The sequence below is a fragment of the Solanum lycopersicum genome, chromosome 9 (assembly GCF_036512215.1).
Source record: "Solanum lycopersicum chromosome 9, SLM_r2.1".
In the NCBI taxonomy this organism is placed as follows: Eukaryota; Viridiplantae; Streptophyta; class Magnoliopsida; order Solanales; family Solanaceae; genus Solanum; species Solanum lycopersicum.
The window spans coordinates 49,786,362-49,807,391 of NC_090808.1; the positions used below are offsets into that span (position 1 = coordinate 49,786,362).

The 21,030-nt window shown below is 33.5% G+C and overlaps 2 protein-coding genes across 2 annotated transcripts; both read right to left on the reverse strand.

The window, feature by feature from the left end:
* Positions 1-2,978: 2,978 nt before the first annotated feature.
* Positions 2,979-3,374, reverse strand: LOC138338553 (uncharacterized). The gene has a single exon (XM_069289527.1). The coding sequence runs from the start codon at positions 3,372-3,374 to the stop codon at positions 2,979-2,981; it is 396 nt and encodes a 131-aa protein (XP_069145628.1).
* A 458-nt stretch (positions 3,375-3,832) lies between these two features.
* Positions 3,833-7,824, reverse strand: LOC138338554 (uncharacterized). Its single transcript, XM_069289528.1, has 6 exons — positions 7,609-7,824; positions 6,781-7,239; positions 5,607-6,005; positions 5,415-5,481; positions 4,928-5,013; positions 3,833-4,333 (listed from the first exon to the last, which is right to left on the reverse strand). The coding sequence occupies exons 1-6, from the start codon at positions 7,822-7,824 to the stop codon at positions 3,833-3,835; spliced, it is 1,728 nt and encodes a 575-aa protein (XP_069145629.1).
* Between the last annotated feature and the right edge of the window lie 13,206 nt (positions 7,825-21,030).

Genomic DNA, 21,030 nt, shown 5'->3' on the forward strand with positions numbered 1-21,030 from the left:
ATTTGGTCAGGAACTTTGAGTACATCGTAAGTATATGTTATGTTTTAATATAAATTATCATCATATATTATTATAAGTGGGAAGCTTTAACCATCAAAGTTGGATTACCATTTTGCTCCTTTACTAAATTAAAATAAATTATTATTTTTTAAATACTAATATTTTATTACATAATGGTAGAATATGAAGTCCAACAACTACACTTTAATTTTTTAGTTATGACATTATAATTATAATTAATAAGGTTAAATTAAATTAGAGTAGAAAACAATAATGTATGAAACTCTTCGAATTTTGTGATTCTTTGAATTTTGATATAAACATAAATTTATCTATTATGAAAAAGTAATGTATGAAACTCTTCAAATTTTGTGATTCCTTGAATTTTGAAACTAAAATAAATTTATTTATCATGATTCAATGTGTCTCATTAAAAAAAAATTAGTAGGTGAAAAGACAATCAAATATCACTATAAATACCAGTTAATTGCTTCCTAGGCCCATCACATTCTTTTCTTTTCTATCATTTTCTATTCTCTTTTCTTCTTCCTAGATTAAGATATGAATACATGTCGTCAAAAAGCCAATTAGGGAGAAAAACAAATAGATTCATTCTGAAATTAAAAGAGAAACTTTCTTACAAATTAGTTCAACTGTTAAACTTAACAGTATAAGATATGACTTATGTATTCCTTTAGATGTTTTTTGTGTTAGATTATGATTTTAAGTTTTTCTTTTTTATTTTTGTCACGATCCAAAATGGGTGTGATGACACTTGTCTTATCCCATCAGGACAAGTCAGTCTGAAACCCAATATCTAACAAAGTGGGGAAACAAATAACAATCCAACAACAGTTTCTATTATGAAAACAAGTCAACTTAATTCTTCAATCCCCAAAATCAGGTTGTCACGTGCACAAGCCTCTAATGAAATATTAGAATTGAAATAAATTATGAGTCTAAAATGAAATTGTCTTTCAAGTAAAACAAAGTCATAAACTGGAGTATGAAAGTTTGCTGAGATGACAAACAGCTCTCCTCACAATCCTCCACAAGATGCCTCGAAAACGAAGAGACTGAGAGGTATCACGAAGATCTTGGCTCGTAACCTACAAAAATTTGTAAAAGCAAGGGGTGAGTACCAAATCAAGCGGTATCCAATAAGCAAACCTTTAAATACAAGTTAAGTGAACCAAATACGGGTACTCCTTACACCCTATCAGAACCTCCACCCTACAGTATAACAATTCACAGTTTACCAAGCACACAACTCAACACCCACACTCTATCAGCTTACATATTCTCAATAAAAACTCAATATTCAACAGTCTAGAAAAACACTCATAATATCATCAAAAACGTGTTCAAGTTCATCACTAATAAAAATATTTAATGGCATGAGATGCAATGTCAAGTATAGTGATGCATGTCTTTCCTAATGATACACACCCGTTGTCTCTCAGTCTGGGACCCATGGGGGACATATTTGTCTATGCATCTGTCGCGGTGCATGACACGACCCTCGATAATAGTAACCGTTGCGGCGAGCAATACGTCCCTCGAAATATAATATCCATCACAACGCACGATACGACCCTTGAAATGGTACATCCTCTTATCACAATCATGTCTCAAATACAATGCAAATGACATGCTCAAATGAAAAATGAGGAGATAATCATTTTGATAACAAAGCACAATTTACAACACAGAATACAACACCAACAAATAAGCAACAAGTCTCCAAATCATTCTCAATACCACACAAGGAAATACACGAATTTCATACGCTTAACAAGGGTTTAGAAATCCACTTGCCTCTATTAATCAACAATTCACTCCGGGACTTGAGCCTTCCCTTTCCGTTGAGCTTCTAAATTAATGCAATCTATTCAAGTACATAAACACAATAAGATTTTGAAACTAATAACACCCATATTAGTATAAGTTTCCTAAGTTTCAAGCCTAAGGTTAAGTTTCAACTTCTCCAATATCACCATTCTAATAGTGTTCATGTAATATAGTATATTCAATGCTTAATTCTATCCAAAGAAAAACAAAACAATTCTAACATCTTTTTATGTTAATAGATAATTATATTATATTTCGACCCTCAAATTACGGCCTATACTTGATCCATAGCCAATGACAATGTATAATAATACCTCAAGAATTTCGTGACTTGTTCTAACTGGAAATCGTAGTGTAGATTGTATTGAATATATATATATATATATAACTACTAACCATTCAGTTCCATAAGCGACCAATAGATCTAAAATATATTAGAATAATTATTACACTGTTTCTTGTCTCTAATTTTATCGAAAACTTTCGGATCGATGCAAAGCATCATGGAAATCATCACTGACACACTTAATTATAAATGTCACTATAATAATTTAATCATAATAATAAAATAATGGATAGGCTCATAGGAAATCAAATAACTAATCACATTTTCTACAGGGACTATTGTTGATAACTACATATTTTTCTTCATTCCACCTCACTGTTCACCCCATTAATGAGTTTTGTCCTTTTCCCCTTTTCAATATTCCAACAATCAATCTTAAGTTATCAATAATCAGACATCCAACTAATATATTAATTATATAAAAAGGGAAGAAACTCGGCTACTTTACGTCTTGATTCACTAAGTTTTCCTTTGTTTGTTTTCTCCGCCATCAATTCTTTCGATAGCAACCACGTTCTCCTCTTCTTATTCTTTTTTTTTAGTTATGACCCATATGTTAACCCCAAATAATGTAATTCACTTTTAACCCATGTTGTGTAGATTATATTTAATGATAAATTTAGTTCATTAACTATCCAATAGTTAACTCAAGTAACACTAGTATTCATAATTTCCAAAAAAAAATATTCCGGGTCATTACATTATCCACCACTAAAAATCATGTTCGTCCTCGAGCATAAGGTGAAAGAAAGTACATGAAGCTTAAAAAAGTTGTGAATATCTAGAACGCAGACTCTGTCTCCCAAGTTGTCTCTCCCACAGATCGGTGCTTCCACTGCACCTTCACTGAAGCAATCTCCTTGGTTCTAAGCTTTCGAACATGCCTATCCAAAATAGTTATAGGCTCCTCCTCAAATATCAACTCTGGACCCAACTCCACAGAATCAAGTAAAAGCACATGAGATTCATCCGTAATGTACTTCCGAAGCATAGAGACATGAAAAATAGGATGAACTGCAGGCAAACTAAGTGGCAAGGCTAACTTATAGGCCACCTTTCCCACTCGGCTTAAAATCTCAAAAGGTCCAATGAATCTAGGACTAAGTCTGCCCTTCTTTCCGAACCTCATCACACTCTTTATGGGTGATACTCGAAGCAAAACATGATCACCCTTCATAAATACTAAGGCTCTAACTCTTCGATCTGCATAACTCTTCTATCGACTCTGAGCTGTCAACAGTCTATACTGAATCATACAAAATTTATCCATAGCAACTCTAAGCAAGTCTGTATCCAAAGAGTCCATCTCCGCTGAATCAAACCAACCAATATGAGGGGCCATCTGGATACTAGAGTGATAACTGTTACTGTAGGCAAACTCTGCTAAGGGTAAATGTTGATCCCATCTATCATCGAAATTGATCGCACATGCTCGAAGCATATCTTCCAACACCTGAATCGTGCGCTCAGACTAACTATCTATCTGAGGGTGAAAGGATGTACTCATATCTAACTGAGTAACCAGACCATGTTGTAATGCCTTCCAGAAGTAAGAAGTAAATAGTGAACCTCGATTTGATATGATAGAAATAGAAACTCCATGTAGTCGCACAATCTGACTGATATATAGCTCAACTAACTTTTTGCCGTATACTTCACCCGAACTGGAATAAAGTGGGCAGACTTGTTCAGCCTATCAACAACAACCCAAATAGAGTCATAACCACCCACTGTGGTAGGCAAACCCACAACAAAGTCCATAGTAATCCACTCCCACTTCCAAGTAGGAATATGCATCTTCTGAGATACACCGCCGAGCCGCTGGTGCTCACACTTGACCTGCTGGCAAGTCAAACACCTCGAAACAAAGTCTGAAATATCCATCTTCATTCCATACCACAAGTAATGATGACTCAGATCATGATACATCCTCGCCTTTCCCGGATGGATGGAATATCGAGAACAATGAGCCTCCTCAAGAATTAATCTAATCAAATCGCCCATCTTGGGCACACAAATCCTGCCTTCGATCCTCAAGACACCATCAAAATCAAGGACAACCTCTTTAGTTTTTTCTCTCAATACTTTGTCTCGAATGAGACATAACTTCTCATCATCAAACTGGTGTGCACGGATCTACTCGACTAAAGAAGACCGATCCTCAATAAAAGCAATCATCCCGTAACTCTCTTCTAAAATCTACAAGCGGACAAAACTGTTAGCTAATATCTGCACATCTCTAGCCGATGGTCTCTCCTCAATACTAAGCGATGTAAGACTCCCCATGCTAGGAGTCTTCCTACTCAGAGCATCAGCCACAACATTGACCTTCCCCGTAGATACAAGATGGTCACATCATAGTCTTTCAACAACTCAAGCCATCTCCGTTGCCTCAAGTTCAAATCCTTCTGACTAAAGATATACTGAATATTTTGATGATCAGTGAAGATCTTAGAATGCACCCCATAAAAATAATGACGCCATAACTTAAGTACAAATATCACAGGCGCCAACTCCAAATCATAAGTAGGGTAGTTCTTCTCATGGGACTTCAACTTTCTTGAAGCATAAGAAATCACTTTCCCCTTCCGCATCAACACACTGCCCAACCCAAATCCTGAAGCATCACAATACACAGTAATGTCTAGACCCTCCTTAGGTAGAGTCAAAATAGGAGCCGAAGTCAACAAAATCTTGAGCTTTTTAAAGCTCTTCTCACACTCATCAGACCACTGAAAATCCCAAATCCTGTCGAGTCAATCTAGTCAATGGAGCTGCAATAGTAGATAAACTCTGAACAAATCGTCGATAATAGCCTGCCAATCCCACAAAACTCCAAATCTCAGTAGGTGAAGTAGGCCGCGTCCATCCTCTAACTGCCTCAATGTTTTCCGGATCTACTCTAATACCTTCCTTGGACACCACGTGTCCCACGAATGTCACAAAAGTAAGCCAAAACTCACACTTTGAGAACTTGGCATATAACTTCTTTTCTGTCAACCTCTAAAATACAATCTTAAAGTGTCTAACATGGTCTTCCTCAGTCTTGGATTAAACCAAGACGTCATTGATGAAAACAATCACAAAAGAATCAAGGTATGGTCAAAACACCCCATTCATCAACTCCATGAATGCTGCAGGGGCATTAGTCAATTCGAAGGACATCACTAGGAACTCATAATGCCATACGGGGTCTAAAAAGTTGTCTTAGGGATACTTGATGCTCTAATCTTCAACTGATGATACCCAAACCTCAAATCAATCTTAGAGAACAATGATGCTACCTGTAGCTGATCAAATAAGTCATTAATACGTGGAAGAGGATACTTATTCTTCACCGTTACCTTGTTCAACTGTCTGTAATCAATACACATCCTCATAGTCCATCCTTCTTCTTCACAAATAATACAGGGGCACCCTTAGGTGATACACTAGGGCGAATAAAACCCTTACTTAATAAATCTTGCAATTGATCCTTCAACTCTTTCAACTCTGTTGGAGCCATACGATAGGGAGGGATAGAAATTGTCTTAGTGATCGGCTCCAAATCAATAGAAAAATCAATATTCCTATCGGGAGGAGCACTTAGAAGATCAGAAGGAAATACATCGGGAAACTCTTGAACCACGGGAACAGAGTTCATGGGAGATGGTTCAACACTAGTATCCCGAATAAAATCTACGTAAGACAAACACCCTCTCTCCACCAATCTCCAAGCACGGATAAAAAAGATGACCATTTTAGGATAAGAACCATTAACACCCTTCCACTCAACCCTCGAAACACCAAGCATCGCTAGAGTCACAGTCTTAACATTACAATCAAGGACAACATGATAAGGAGAAATCCAATTTATACCCAAGATAACATCAAAGTCTATCATCCCCAGAATGATTAAGTCTACCCAAGTGTCATACCCAGCCAAAGAAACAAGACAGGATCGATACACTTGATCCACCACTAAGGGCTCACCTACGGGTGTAGAAACACGAATAGGTACACTCATGCTATCACATATTATATTAAATTCAGCAGCAAATAATAGGTTGACACATAAGAGAATGTAGACCCTGGATCAAACAACACAGACGCAGGTCAATGGCATATGGGGATGATACATGTAATAACAACATCAGAGGTCTCCGCCGCAGTTCTCCCTAGGAAAGCATAACAGTGGCCCCCTCTTCCACCTCTAGCCTGGGTGGTTCCTCTACCCCCACTCTGCTGAGCTGCAACACCTTTACTAGAAACTCCACTACCTCTACCTAACTAAACTCTATCATGACCTCTACCCTGCAGTGCCGGTGACCTAGTTTGAAATGAAGAGATAGGATGGGCCCCACCACGACCCCTATGAGAAGTACACTGCCGCATCAGGTTATCAGGATCTCCACAAGTAAAGCAAAATCTTTGTTTAAGGAACTACTGTGTGGACCCTAAAAACCCACTATAACTATCTCGACCTATAGATCGATGTTGTGAACCGTACGAGCCCAGACCCGGTCTATAAGAACCCCTAGATGTCGGACCACCTTCGAATGTCGGCATAGATGCATGAATGGGTCCCCACTGCTGAAAGAAACCATTCCCTCTTTGTGATCCCCTAACTCCAGATGAGGCACCATGAAATTGACTTGATGTACGGGCCTTTTTAGGGTCCCCAACTCCTCTCTCTCCATCAATTCTGCCTCTTTGGCGTCCCTCACAATGGACTGGAAAAAAGCCCCCTTTCTAGATGTCCGGAACACAGCTGACCTGATAGAGAAAGTCAATCTCCTCATAAATTTGTGGATCCTCTTTGTCTCATCAGAAATAATAGTCAACGCATGCCTAAAAAACTGGCTAAAACATGCATCATACTCTGTAACAGGTAAACCATCCCGTGTCAGATTTTCAAACCTCAAGTGACTCTCCCGTGTCACGCTCCAAGGGATAAATCGATCATGGAATGCACTAGAAAACTTCTCCCAAGTCATTGGAGGATATCCAACTGGAAAAGCCCCCAAATAAGTCATCCACCACTCTCTTGCTGGCCCACGAAGCTGGAGTGTAGCATATCAAACCCCATGTGACTCAGCTAATCCAACCACCTCTAGTAACTCTCAGCATGTAGTCAGAAACTCATGAGCGTCCTCGCTCTTCCCACCCTGAAACTGAGGTGGGTCCATCTTTCAAAATCTCTCATAGCTACGCTGATCATCCTCTGTCAGAACAAACACTGGTGCAACTTAACCCCCAACTGTTGGTGCAACATCATTTTGAACCGTGGGATCCACTGTTAGCTGCCCCACTGCATCCTGAACAACTGGATCTTGCTAGTGCTCTTAGGTCTAAGTAAAGCCCTCCAACACACTTAACACCCTCAATAATGTATCCTGAAGCAAAGGTGTGACTGCGGGCTCTAGAGAAACCTGATCCTCTCTATCATCAATCTGAGGCTTTGTAAAGACCTCTCTAGAACGACCTCTCACTGGTGCTGCTCCACGAACACGACCTCTGGCTAGTATCGTACCACGAGCACGACCTCTAGCTTGAGCTCTACCCCTAACCCTAGATGGGGCCTCCACAACTACCTCGAGAAGTGCCTCCCCTCTACCACCAGTAACATTAGCTCTAGTCCTCGTCATCTGTCAAAAGAGTATACAAAAACTCAATACTAAAGAAGGTAACCACGCACGATGAGAAAGAATGAAAAAAAGGAAATTTTCTAATAGTCTTTATGGCCTCTCAGATATAAGTATAGACGTCTCCATACTAATCCTTAAGACTTTACGTAGACTCGGCTCATATACACGTGAGACCTATGAACCCGGGGCTCTGATACCAATTTGTCACGACCCAAAAATGGGTGTGATGACACTTGATTTATCCTACCAAGACAAGTCAGCCTAAAACGTATCTAACAAAGTGCGGAAATAAACAACAATCCAACAACATTTTCTATTATGAAAACAAGTCAACTTAATTCTTCAATCCCCAAAATCAGGTTGTCACGTGCACAAGCCTCTAATGTAAATATTAGAATTGAAATAAAATATGAGTCTAAAGTGAAATTGTCTTTCAAGTAAAAACAAGTTCATAAACTGGAGTATGAAAGTTCGATAAGATGACAAGCAGCTACCTCACAATTCTCCACAATATATCTCGGAAACGAAGAGAAAGGGAGGTATCACGAAGATTCAAGCTCAAAACGTACAAAAATTTGTAGAAGCAAGGGGTGAGTACCAAATCACGCGGTACCCATCAAGCAAACCTCCAAACACAAGTTAAGTGAACAAATACAGGTACTCCTTACACCCTATCGGAACCTCCACCCTACAGTCTAACAATTCACAGTTTACCAAGCACACAACTCAACAACCACACTTTATCAGTTTACATATTGTCGATAACAACTCAATATTTATCTGTCTCATGTTTTATAGAAAAACACTCACAATATCAGCAAAACACGTGTTTAAGTTCATCAATAATAAAAATGTGTAATGCCATGAGATGCAATATCAAGAATAGTGATGCATGTCTTTCCTAATGATACACAACCGTTGTCTCTTAGTCTGGAACTCATGGAGGACATATCTGTCCATGCATTCGTGCGGCGTACGACAAGACCCTCGATAATAGTAACCGTCGCGGTGAGCGATACGTCCCTCGAAATATAATATTCATCGTGGCGCGCGATACGACCCTCGAAATGGTACATCCTCTTATAACAACCATGTCTCAAATACAATCCAAATGACATGCTCAAATGAAAAATGAGGAGATAACTATTTTGATACCAAAGCACAATTTACAACATAGAATACAACACCAACAAATAAGCAACAAGTCTTTAAATCATTCTCAACACCACAAAAGGATATACACGAATTTCATACACTTAACAAGGGTTTAGAAAACTACTTGCCTCAATTAATCAACAATTCACTCCGGGACTTGAGTCTTCCCTTTCCGTTGAGCTGCTAAATTAATGCAATCTATTCAAGTATATAAACACAATAATATTTCGAAACTAATAACACCCATATTAGTATAAGTTTTCTAAGTTTCAAGCCTAAGATTAAGCTTCAACTTTTCCAATATCACCATTCTAATAGTGTTCGTGTAATATAGTATATTCAATACTTAATTCTATCCAAAGAAAAAAAAACAATTCCGACACCTTTTTATGTGAAAAGATAATTATATTATATTCTGACCCTGAATTTATATCCTATGCTTAGTCTATAACCAATGAATATGTATAATAATACCTCAAGAATTTCGTGACTTAATCTAACTAAAAACTGTAGTGCATATTGTATTGAAAATATATACATGACCATTCAGTTCCATAAACGACCAGTTGATCCAAAATATATTATAATAATAATTACACTGTTTCTTGTCTCCAATTTTATCGAAAACTTACAGATTGATGGAAATCATCACTAACACACTTACTTTATTATAAATGTCCCTATACTAATTTAATTATAACAATAAAATAACGGATAGGTTCTTAGGAAATTAAATAACTAATCAAATTTTCTACAGAGACTATTGTTCATAACTACATATTTTCCTTCATTCCACCTCACTGTTCGCCACATTAATGAGTTTTTCCTTTTCCCCTTTTCAATATTCCAACAATCAATCTTAAGTTATCAATAATCAGACATCCAACTAACATATTAATTATATAGAAAGGGAAGTAACTCGAGTAGTTTACCTCTTGATTCACTATGTTTTTCGTTATTTGTTTTCTCCACCGACAGTTCTTTAGATAGCAACCCATGGTGTATAGAGTATTATTTGATGACAAATTTATTTAATTAACTATCCAGTAGTTAACTGAAGTTACACTTGTATTCATAATTTCCAAAAAGAATATTCTGGGTCATTACAGTTTTAGAGTTAAGGTATGGTTGTCAAAATGGATTCGATATGCAATCCATATTTTTATGTAATTATGTATATTTTGCATTGTTATGAATTTTATTTTACTTTTGTTATTGTGTTATTATACTTTTAAGTGCTATTTAATTGACAAAACTTCTATTAATACATGATAAGTTTGATAATATTTGAATAGTTTATGCAAAATATATTTTTGTTTAAATAGAAGTAATTTAAATAAATACATAATGTAACTAATACTCTCTCTCTCTCTCTCTATATATATATATTTATATATATATATATATATATATATATATATATATACATACATATACATATTCACATATATTTGTGGAACTCACGTGCAAAACATGTGTTGATAACTAGTATTATTATAAGAGGGAAGCAAAAAAGTTAAAAGTTGAATTAAAATTTTACCCTTATTATAAATTAAAATGTTATAAAAATATTTAGCTATTTAATTTAAATACTAAATTACATTTTTAATAAAAATGTTGATGACTTTTGCACTTCTTTAGAATAATACTTAAATAAAATACCTAATTTAATTTATTTTCTTGAAATTATTTAAAATATTATTTTTTTCATTTAATATTTATTTCGGGATTCAATGAATTTTGACTGTTCGTATTATGCATCATTAAAATTGAATTACAATTTTACCTGTATGTTAATTAAAAAAAGTTATACTAAATTCAAATGTTATTAAATATTTAATTAATTAAACAGTAAATAGTAGAATTTCGATAATATTTTTAGTTGGTATACATGTGAGTTAAATAGAAAAAGAAATGTTATCCATTTAAATAGATACACGTATATGATTTATCTTTTAAATTAATTTACGTTCTTAATTAAGATTTGTCTTTAGTTTTTGTAATAGTTGACCTTTCAACTTTGTAAGTGAATCTTCATATTTCAAAGCTATATTTTTTTCCTATAAATACAAATCTTTTAACATTAGTTCTCATAGAAATATTTATATGTCATACAATTTTTGTGTGTGGAAGAATAGAGAAGTTTTAATCAAGTGAAGAAAATTTCAAGGCAAAAAAATTTGTGTCAAGATTATAAGGCATAATGTGATTATAGAGATGAATAAAACTTTAATTACTAGAATATCGAAGATTGATGTAACTGTTTTTTTTTACTTATTTGTTGAGATCAGAACTATGATAAAACCCCTCCATTTATGTAGTTGAATATCACTTTCATTAATTTGTCTTCCAAAGATTTTAACTTTTTTTTTATGGTCAGAAGTTGAATGTTTATTACTATAACTTGTTTCAATTTGCATTATCAATAGAAAAATACTTTTTTTTTGTTTATGTAATTTTGTTTTAAGAATATATTTGATTGAAGGGTGTATTTTTTGCTTTAGGAAATGAGACAAATACAATCATACAAAAAGATTATGAGACATGTAAAACAACTAACGCCTACAAGATATTCTAATTTAAAATTATTAATAATTACATTTTTGCATCTTAAATTTTAAATATTTGTAAAGAATCATTCTTACATGATATACCAAAATGCTTAAGAAGTTAGAAGATCCTTTATCCTTTGACCAAATATTGTTCCTATTAATTTTTTAACAAAAAAATGTAAAATATATTTTGACAAACTTTTAACTGTAAGAATTCTAATAGTGTCATTTTGGCTCTCCATTAAATTAAAATATGATTTATTTAATTAAATATTAATGTTTTATTGGTATAATTACATAATTTGTATACCAATGATTGCACTTTGAATCTTTAGTTATTTCCTTCTAATAAATTACTTATTTATAAATTTGAATTACTTAATTGCATTATACTTAATGAGAAGGAGAATTTCATCTTTTACTAATTAATGTCAAATATTTTATCTTCTTGAAATGTATGTCGAGTGTAACTATACACTACAAATACTTTTTTAAAAGTTAAATCGCGCATTGTCCTTTTATTAATAAGTTTTTATACTAAAAAACGTTTATCAATTTATTTTTCCTATTTTTATCGTAACTCAAATATTATTTTAAAAAATTTTGTGATTTTTTATTAGTTCATATTCATCGTTGTGAAGTAAACGTGGAACGCACGTGCTCATATACTAATAAAGAAAAAAATAAGATAATAATTATTTTTTTAAAATGTGATGATGATCGGAATAATATTATTTTGTGACAACACAAATTTGTCATTGATTTTATATCTATGGTATGACAAGGTAAAGAAGAAAACATATCTTGCCCGTAATAAATTTGAGCATGACAATAATAATATTATTTTCTCCCATACAAATGATGTCATGGATTACTTGATGTAGTTCACAAAATTAATTGTAAGTTCTAAAAAGATATTGTGTTACTATCGGAGAAATAATATTGATATTGTAGCAAGTCTCAAAAAAATAATTTAACTTTCAAAAGATTAAAAGGAAATTATTATATTGAGACTATAAATTATGAAAAGATTTAAGATCTTCATATCACTACAGTCAAAGTGGATTATAAAAATGTATGTAAAAGGTTGCCTACTTTTTCCTCTTGTTTGTTGTAAACAAACATGAGCATGATGATGGAATCACATACAATAAACTAAAAATTTATTGGAATAAGGATCAGTACTAATTGACCAATTTGGTTCGAATGTGAAGCAAAAATAATTGAGAGTTCATATAGTTATATATTGAAGAAATATAAAGTTCTTCATGAACTCTCGTGTGTTTCTTGTTCTCGTGATATATTAATCAATACAAGCTAAAGTTCGGATGTGTCCCATAATTTTTGGAACATAGGAAAAGATGAGTATGAAATTGTTCACCTATCATGTGGATCATCTTTAGTTATATAATTTTATAGTAGCATTTATGATATGGTCATATGTGCTTTGCTATCAACTTAGAAATTGATTTTTTGAAGTTTGGTTTATCGAATTGTTAAATTAAGAGTACAGTTTTAAAGTATAAAATTGCATTGATAATAAATGTTGATTTAGCAGATATTGTATGTCTCCAATTGTAGCTAAACAATTAGTTATGAGAACAAATCTTTTAATATAAATTTGGTATGAGATAAACTTATTTAACATGTAACAACACTTGTACGCATCAAGCCAAATTGGTGGAGGAATCAAATAATTTATATCTAAAACTTTGAATGTGCGATTATGATTTAATACTCCACCACACGCATAAAGATGAATCCCCAATAAGACTCGGATGAATGTTAGATATCGTAACATTTGGGAGAGAGATAATTGACAACTTAAAATTATGTGAGAGATGAATTATGGATAACTAGATCCTCCTTAAAGAAAAGCGGAACTTGAAGTTTAATTTATTTGTGTTATGTTGCAAACCAATTGTCAAATGAATTTACTAACCTTATATTATAATTCAGTTGTAAATAATCCAATGAAAATAATTATAGGACAAAGTCTATCGTACGTCTAAAGCGTGAATCAATCAATTTCGAATATAAAACTCCCCAACAAAAGGAGAGTATCAAATTATCAAGATGGACAAAATAATGAGGGAAGTGCATTAAAGGATCACAAAGACATACATTTCATAAACTATTGTCAAAGGTTTAGGTACCTGAAATGATTAAAATGAAAAGATATCAATAAATTATGTCATGTTGAACAATATCAAATAATTCTCTATGGACGGATAAATAATTGACAAATAAAATGGATACTTCAAATATATTTTATTTCACTTAGAGAAGTGACATTTTGGACTAATAGTTCATGACTCAATGCATAAGATAAGTAACATTTTGGGCTGATAGCTCATGAATCAATGCATAATATAAGTGGGGTATAGACAAATTACTATGTGATGTGTAACCATAACATATTAATACTACTTTGCCCTTGGAGAATAAAAGTTTTTTCACAAAAATCGTGACATTATTGGAGATGTTTTATAATTTGATGGATGCAATAAAGTTTGTTTTTGATTTGACAATAACTTAAATTAATATAATGAATAATTGTTATGTCTAGCTAAGCAGTGAAGGCTATATAATATTCCTTGGAGCATTTCAGGTTCTTGATGCATATAAAGTTTGAAAAAAACTTTTTAAATAAAACTTCAAGTAATCTTATTTGGATTGAAATAATCAAGGAAAAAGGGGTACAAAATGACCCTATTTTTCCTTCCTTATGTGTGTGTGTGTGTGTGTGTATATATATATATATATATATATATATATATATATATATATAGAGAGAGAGAGAGAGAGAGAGAGAGAGAGAGAGAGATGGATGTTGATGACTTGAATATTGTTAGCACTCTTAAAAAGGTTTCAAAAGTTGTTGAGTCTTTGAAAAGAGATTCTAAAATGAAAAGGTCTTGGTAACATATGATTGAGAATCTGACAAATGAAATATTTATTCATCAATCAACATACATAGAAAGACTTTATGCTATTTTACATAAGTAGATCACATTCATTGAGTACCCCAATGATTATGAGATCGCTTGAGATAAATAAAAATTTATTTCGATCTCAACAAAATGATGAAGAACTTCTTATTGATGAAACTCTATATATAAGTTAATTTCGGCACTAATGAGCCTTGTTGTATATGATCAAATATTTTGCAAGTTTATTGACAAGATTCTTCTCCTCCCCAATGAGATGACATTGAAATGACATCAAGAACACTTATGAAGTTATTCTACAAGAAAATCAATGGTATGAAAAAGTGTACACAAGATGATTGTTGTTATTAACAAATTTAATGAGAAATTTACTTGACTTTCAAAAACTCTAACCTAGATCTACGATTTCCTTTCTGCCGTCAGTAGGACTCCCATGGTACATAGGTTTGACTTGTAAAACAAGTTCTTACACATATTTCTGCACTATCCTCTTCCTTTTAGTTTTCCAATATTCGATGTGTTACAAGAAATCTATCAATAAAGAAACTCCAATAAATAATGTTGATATGCCAGATAGAAAAATGTCATGATTATTATAGCATGAAAACAGACAGGCTCTCTATGTAGGGCTATATCTTGAATACTTTAGTGAATGACTTATGTAGTATGAAAACAAATACACTTTCTCTATATCTTGAGTGCTTTAATAAATGACTTATATAATGTCCATAACACATTAAGAATTTCAAAATAATTATGGAGTGCACTTAAGAAAAACTATAGGACTGAAAATGCGTGCTTGAAAAAATTTGTGGTTGCAAAATTTTTAGTATAAACTGATAGATATCTAAACTGTTGGATCACAAGTTCAAAAGCTTCAACTTATTTTTCATAATGTTATTATAATAATATAGAGGTTAATGAAGCATTTCAAGTAGCTGCGATGATTGAAAAGTTATATCCTCTGTAGAACGACTTCAATGATTATCTAAAGTACAAACACAAAGAGATGAAACTTAAAGATTTAATGATTCGTCTTAAAATTGAGGAATACAATTGTAACGACCCGAATCGTTGTTAATTAGGAGAGATAAATATCTAGGGAATTTTGGGTCACTGTCCCACTATAACAGGCCAGATGCCGCTAGGGCGGGATAGGCGAGACAGAACGTTAATGACGAGAAATCCTAGTCTCTTTATATTCCTAAAATACCCAATTAAATCATAAAACAGCCTAAAAACCTTAGAAAAGCTACTCTAAGCTTGGAAAGAAAGGATACAGAGATTTCTAGTGTGAGGATGGATATCCTGTGGATTCTTGGTCAAATTCACTATCAGGAAGCCGAAAAAACCAGAATCAAGGTAAAAAACTTTGTGGAACTGCTTGGCGCCCAATTAGGCTAGGATTTATGAATTGAATAATTCAAATCTATGCTTATTGTGTAATATATATGAATGGATTGTAGGATTTATGTGTAGGCCTTCGTGCACATAATGATTTATGATTTGAACCGTCGAAAGCCTTAGACGATGAATTAGGACTGAGTATGGTCAAATTAGGGTTTGCAGGAGGTGCGTGATGAGAAACCCCTTTGGTAGATGATGGTTGTGATTCTATGATTGTGTGATATATTCTTGTTATTGGTTTATTATGATGCATGTATGTATGTGAATGTTGCATTTGACTGTAAATGATATAGATGAGTAATTTATATGCATGAATCACTTCTTGATTGTATGATTATTGAGAATATACTTGTGAATGTTATTTTGGTGTTTTGATGGATCGATTTTCCATGATCCGGCATAACTAACTAGATCGGTTGGCACATTCAAGCATAAAAATGAGATCGGCCTTCCACGTTATGACATAAGTATGGGATCGAATATCTCATTCTGGTGCACTAATAGTTTGGGTTTGGGTTTCATGAGAGGACCAACTTCTTGACATAATTATGATAATTCAGAGTTGTAAAATACGTTGTTGCTCTTTATGGTGATGCTATTGTATATGTTCTATTTCTGCATACGATGTTATGATTTTGTTGAATCATATATGTTGCACTTAGTTATTATATGTTGTGATGGTTTATGTTTGATAGTGTTGAACGAACTCGTGGAGTATAGTGGAAAGGTGAATGGTTCAAGTGACGGGTAATGAATAGCGAGTGTTGTTCGTGTGTTGTAATTACTAAGGAGAAGTATAAATAGCGTATGTGATGAAATGTGCTTAGGTGGGTTTCACCTTGGGGAAAGAGATTGGGTTTAGTGTTAAGGAAGTTTTCGTAGTGTATATATTGACCATGATTGAGTAGTGTGACAAAAAAAGTAAGAGTATAACTTGAGCTCTTAGTTGAAGCGCTCGTTGGAGAACTAGGGTTCGTTCATATGTTAGCATTTTTATGCTATGATCAGAACTGGGTGAGTTAGTTGTTGAGAAGGTGGTTAGTATTCAGAGTACTATGTAAATTAAAGGTGCTCTAATAAAGGGTAAAGGTGAGGAAGCAAGTGATTTAATTCATGATCTTACTAGTTGATTGCTTATGTTATGTGGTGGGTGTCACATTGATTGATGATGCCTACCAATACGTGTGTTTATACTGATACTACTCTTGTTATGTCTTTTGACATAGTTAGGGTGCATGAATGGTGAAGTTTCATAAGGTGAATATGAATAAATTCTCCAGCAACTTCTATTCTTCCTTCTGCATGGTAGGCGGTGTGTCTTTTATGTAACGTCTCATAACTCGTAATAGCCATGAAACTAAAATTTGTCATTTGTTTAAAGAATAAGAAAAATATGAAAATTTTCTGAAGTGTAAAAAGAATGAGTTTTGGTCATTTTCAAACGACCATAACTTATAGCTAAGGATGAGTTAGAGTCAGTTCTTTACATGGTTGGAAATCCTTGGAGAGATATTTCCAACTCCTTTGAGTTTGTGCATTTTTGATATCCTATGAGGGATATATGCCTATCAAAAGTTGGGTTGTTGGATTGAGGAAGGTCCCAATCCGGATTTTGGTAAGGGTAAACTTTTCATTTCACCCAAACATTCCCTAATTCATTTTAAAGGTTTAGTATAGGCAAAACTAAGCCTTAAAGTTTTAGAAAATTATTCATACTTAGGGTTTGGGAGAAAAGAGAAGATAAGATGAAAAAGGGAGAAGTTCAAGGATTCATCAAGAACGCCAAGATAGTCGAGTGAAATTCATGAAGGTGATCCCTATTAAGGTATGTGAGATCTTTCATTTTTGGTTAATTCACTCATACACCAAATTGTTTAAATTCAGCAATCTATGAGTTGATTCCATGTTACAAGTTATGTTCTTGAAGAATAGTTTTGAATTCTTGTTGGTTGCCATTGTTTGTTGAAATCCTGTTTCTCCGCATAAATTTTGAGTTGAAGGGCAGGTGCGGCACGTCTGCAGTGCACCCAGATCGGCGTTTTTCTCCCAGTTTTCGTAGTTTAGCCGTCGTAAGTCCTTATAAGGTACATTAACATCTTCCGATGAGTTTAATTACTTCAAATAATTTCTAAACACCTACAAATTACTAAAGAACTCAAATCATAACCTTGAATCCATAATCTATTCAAGGAAAGTTAAGATCAAAGTCAAAGGAGTTAAGTTTCAAGTTTAAAGCTAGGAAGCTAGTCTAAAGCAAAATTCTAAAAGGTTTTTAAGGGAATTTATTAAACTTTTTAACTTCGTTTAAGGCTCAAGTTTCAAAGTTAAAGTGAAGAGTAAAAGTTGAAGACTTTTCTTCAAATGAAAGTAGAAGGGAACTAAGTTTTCGCTAAAAGTTCATAAATGTTTTCACATTTAAGTGAAGAGGAAACTATGATTTCCCAAAAGAGTTTTGAACAAGAAAAGGTAACGTTGATTCCAATAGGGATTTTTAAAGCTAAAAGTGTTGAGCAAATTATCTCAATCCAAAAGAAGGAAGTTATTTTAAAAGCATGAGCTAAAGTATATTTTGGGAGTAGTATTGAGCACCGATGAGGAATAAGAGGTCATATTAACTCAAGTCTAAATACAAACCATGCCATCATGGGTAATAAGGGATCATACTTTTTAGATGATCACATAAGTTAAGTTAGTGGATCCACTAAGTTAAGGAGTTATATGCGAGAACAAAGTATAGGACAATTCTGGCAGCATGGGCGAGACGTTGTATCACCACTTAGGCTCATAGTGGTGGTTTTCGATTTGAGAATCTCCCACATAAACTATAGTACTTTCATATATAAGTAAAGTTGAGTTTGTTATTGCATTTCTTTAATGAACTAATTTGCTTTACTGATTCACAAAGCTTTATATATATTGCACGTGTTTAATTTGCCTTATATATTGAATTGAGTATTAATGAGTTGAGCAGAGCCAAGATAAGTTTCTTCTTATTCCGTTCAAGATTTAAGTTGTTGTTTAGCATTACTACTCACATGCTCTTACATTCAATATACTGATTTTAATTGGTCTTCATCATCTTATGATGTACACGCAGTTAACCAGAATCAGCATCTAGCGCATTGTTGATCCAATTTGAGCACTCAGAGTTAGTGGTGAGCTTCCTTGCATTCCGAAATATCCTTTTTATATGATTTTCATTATTTTTATTTATTATAATGTTTTGGTGTCTGTCCCAACATTCATTTTAGTGTTATAGAGGCTTCATAGATAGATAGTCAGTCAGATAGTCAGATTTGAGGCTCTCTTTATTTTGCATTCAGATATTCTATTTTGAGACTTAAATGTCATATGGCCAAGACATTAATCTAAGTTATTTATGATAAAGATTACTTGTTTTACTATTGAATTAATCTTCCACTGAGTTAAGTAAGCTAGACCAAGGGTTCACTCAAGGCCAATAACGGTCATTGGGTGCTGGCCACGTCTAGGGTGTAGGCTGGCGGTGTTACATTTTATTTATCTTGTCCAGTTTTACTCTTAGTATCTCTTGTACCTTTTTAGACTATATCCTTGGGAGTTATAAAATTACTTTACAAGTTTTAACTAAAAGTATGTACAAAAAAAGTTATTTATAAAAGTCATCCTTTTGTAATTATCTTTGATTTCTTTAATTTTTTTTGCATGTTTAACTACTTGGATATGAGGATTCTCCTACTTAGGTGTTAAGGGGTGTTGCCCCTACGGTCCAGTGGTTGGGTCGTGACAAAAACAAAATATTTGAGAAGAAATCATGTGGTCTCTCAATAGTTATGGTAGTTAACATTTGGAAAATGCTCCTTGTAACACCTCACTTTTTGAAATAACTAGAAAGACTTGGATTGGAAAGAAATAATTTATGGAAATAATCAAATTTTGAAGTTTGACAAAGTTAAGCTAAGTATGAGTTTGGATTGACTTCAAACAACAATAACTTCTAGATCAGGTTGAGTTAGGTGTTCTATCACAGTTTTGAGTTCGTATGAGGGAGATATGTCTATTCGAAGTTGTATTGTCTAGATAAGAAAAGTCAAAACCCGATTTTAGAACTGTATTATGGTCTTTTCACTATCCAATAATTAATTTCGTATGAAGGAGATATGTCTATTCGAAGTTCTTCATGATATTTGATCCCTAAGAGGTATGTAAGCTTTCATAGTGTTGAATTCTTTCACCCATAGGCCAATCATATTAATTTTTGCGTGAAATTCATTCAAGAAAGATGAAGGCTTAATATTCTTGAATTGTTTTCTTGAAATTGGCTTTCATTTTTGAGTTAAGATTAGATTAGTGAGTTCTTGAGAAAATCAAGTCAATTTTAGAGCTGTGATTGATTAGATTCTTGGGTTCATGTATTGGGTATCTGAATCTAAAGAGAAATCGAGAAAAAGAATTGAATTCAGGAAAATTGTGGTTAGAAAACAAATAAGAAAAAGTCGGACAAGGAAAAGGTACTAGGTCCGCAATTCCTTCAATATGATTATTCTCTCCACGTCGCGAAGAGGCTACATTGTTTTAGAATTTATTTCGACCAAACATTTTAATTCATCTCCATATAACGGACTTGCTCTCTGACAATGTTTTTCACCTGTTTCTCATGTTTAACTATCTAAAAACACTTGTAAAAATCACGAGATCTTTCCTGTCACAAATCACAACTTAATTCATGCATTAAAAGCAAGATAATGTTGAGATACAAGTTTTGAGAGTTTTTCAATTATTTTTGAGAAATTCCCTTTGAATTTTTTTTTGTAATTAAGAGTCTTTCATTTGATTTAAAACTTTTTAATTGAGTTTCATGAATTTTTATTCAGTTTTTATGATTTGTATGCTTGAGTTAGTCTTTCACTTGTAGCAAGTCAGTATGAGGGTTCGCTTGGGGACTAGCAATGGTTCTCGAGTGTCGGACACGTCTAGGTTGTAGGCTCGGATCGTGACAAACTTGGTATCAAAACATAGAGTTCAAGAGTTATAGGTTGTCTATGAAGCTCTTAGCATGGTCTTGTTTATGTTTGTGAGGGAGCCATTTCTATAAACGAGGGACTCCACACGTTAAAGAATTTTTTTTTGTTCTTTCATACTCTGAATCGTGCAATAGAGCT

Excerpts from the sequence above, each read along its gene's own strand:
- LOC138338553 (XM_069289527.1), bottom strand. The coding sequence starts at position 3,374 with ATGAAGGGTGATCATGTTTTGCTTCGAGTATCACCCATAAAGAGTGTG.
- LOC138338554 (XM_069289528.1), bottom strand. The coding sequence starts at position 7,824 with ATGACGAGGACTAGAGCTAATGTTACTGGTGGTAGAGGGGAGGCACTT. Across the intron at positions 5,482-5,606 it reads TATCACCTAAGGGTGCCCCT|GTAGCATCATTGTTCTCTAA; the intron begins GTATTATTTGTG and ends GATCAGCTACAG. Across the intron at positions 4,334-4,927 it reads AGGATTTGGGATTTTCAGTG|ATCCGTGCACACCAGTTTGA; the intron begins GTCTGATGAGTG and ends TTAGTCGAGTAG.